General features: G+C 35.7%; 1 protein-coding gene across 1 annotated transcript; it reads right to left on the bottom strand.

Annotated features, from left to right (window-relative positions):
• Positions 1 to 994: 994 nt before the first annotated feature.
• LOC110035356 lies at positions 995 to 1,465 on the bottom strand. Its single transcript, XM_020739591.1, has one exon. It carries the CDS (start codon positions 1,463 to 1,465, stop codon positions 995 to 997), a length of 471 nt encoding a protein of 156 aa, XP_020595250.1.
• Between the last annotated feature and the right edge of the window lie 647 nt (positions 1,466 to 2,112).

The following is a 2,112-nucleotide window of genomic DNA, read 5'->3' as shown; positions in this document are numbered from 1 at the left end:
AAGCTTTTGCGTATTCCAACACCCTTGGGACCAGAAATTGGAAACCTAAACTTTATTGTTGACGTCCCCAATGCAGCAGTTTTTTGGTGGTCCAAGCAAGGACCGTCATCATCTGAGAAGCTCAAGTTACCTTCACCATGATCCCAAACAATAAATTCCTCAGTTTTATTTCTGATATTTATCAGATCTCTTTACAAGACAGAGTTATCAAGCTTAGGCTTACAAATGAGGGAGTGAGAATTAAACAGACTTCTCTTCTTCATAAAGTCGACCCATATACCTTTTCTGGCTCTATGTTTAACCCACAACTTGCAAAATTAATTTTAGTAGATTGCTTAAGAGTTCTGAAACCCAAACCAAGATCACTTTTTGGTTTACAACGTTTGTCCCAACTAATCTAGTGTTTGCCTTTACCCAGACTAGACCAAAGAAATTTATTAAACGCTCATTCAATTTTATGCTGCATGCTGGTCATTTTGGCAATTTGGAGTATGTGAAGGGGTAAGCAGCAAAGAACATGTTGAAGGAGGGTGAGCCTGACATCAAAAGAAAGGAAAGAATTTTCCCAGCTGAAAATTTTCTTCTGAACTTTGTGAGTCACTTCCCCAAAGATTAAGCTATTTTTCATTGTAGGATGGAGTTGAAAACCTACGTATTGGATTGGAAGATGAATGATTTTTGTGCCAGTAAAGTGAGTAATCCATTGTTTGTTGTTAATATGAATACCATTACCAGTGAACCACTCACACTTGTCTTTATTCAATGTCATACCGATTATTTGCTTAAAGTAAGAGGGAATATTGGAAATCTGATGAATGTTCTTTTTCCCCATTTTGAAAAATTTATGAAGTCATCTACGTAAGCAAGGTGGAAGACAAGTTCATAGCCATTGGATTTAAATCGGCCATAGGGTGATTATTGAAATAATGATTGAGCTTAACTCAGAGAGGAAAGCAATAGCAATGATAAATATAGTAGCCAATAGAGGGTCCCCCTATTCAATTCCTCTCCCAACTTTGAAATAGCCATGCATATCTCGATTAATAATCAAAGAATAGAAGTTATTTTCTAGGAAATTAGAAACTAGAGTGCAGAAATCATTAGTAAAGCCTCTTGCATTAAGAACAGTAAGAATAAATTCCCATTTGATTGTATCATCCGCCTCGGAAATATCTAATTTGTGCATCCCATTGCCACCTCTACATTTGATATCCAAATCTTGGATTAATTCTTGAGAAATCAATATACTATCATAAATACGTCTGCCTGAAATGAAGGTAGTCTGCTGAGGGCTGATCAACTCATCAAGAATTTGTTGGAGTCTACAAACAATGATTTTGCTTATAATCTTGGAGATCACAATTGTCAAACTAATTGGCCTGAAACTTTCCCACTTGCGATTAAAGTATTCTTTAGGGATAAAAACAATAGCAGAAGATTTGAAGTAAACGTGGGAGACCCCCATTAAAAAAATTCTGCATTGCTGGGATGACATTACCTTTCACAAGGTCCCAAGATTCCACATAGAAGTAGGAAGTGAAACCATCCAAGCTAGACACCTTGTTAATGTCAATAGATTTTAGTGCATGCCAAATTTCCTCTTCATCGGGTGTGGAATTAAAGTGAGGCTGAGCAGTAATTTTAGGAGAGTGAGGGAGAATGTCATTATCAAATTGTTGCAAATTAACTTGTTCAAATTGAAATAAGTTCTGGAAATAGTTCAGAGCGCTATTAACAATTTATTATTGATGGTATATCCGAAGACCCATAGCATCCTTGATTTTAAGAGTGGCCTTGTTTTGTATTCTTTGCTTAATACATGCATTGAAGAATTCAGTATTCCTGTCTCCTTCAACATGGCTCAAATAATTGGATTTTTATTTGTGAAAGTATATTTCCTACCAGAAAAATCATGTGTTGAAACTTATTCCGAAGAAAGTAAGCCACACAACACAAGTATTTGTGTCAAGTAATAATACGGTTAAAGAGTACCACGTATCAATCCTACGAGGAAGTCTTAACAACTATTTCAGCTAAAAAATATTTAGTCTACGAATCGGGTAAACCTAATTTGGTGGTTTCACAAAGAAGGTTTGAATCCTAAAATCCTAA

This window comes from Phalaenopsis equestris, unplaced genomic scaffold (genome assembly GCF_001263595.1).
Source record: "Phalaenopsis equestris unplaced genomic scaffold, ASM126359v1 Scaffold197418, whole genome shotgun sequence".
Lineage (NCBI taxonomy): Eukaryota > Viridiplantae > Streptophyta > Magnoliopsida > Asparagales > Orchidaceae > Phalaenopsis > Phalaenopsis equestris.
This window is presented reverse-complemented; position numbering and strand designations above follow the sequence as displayed.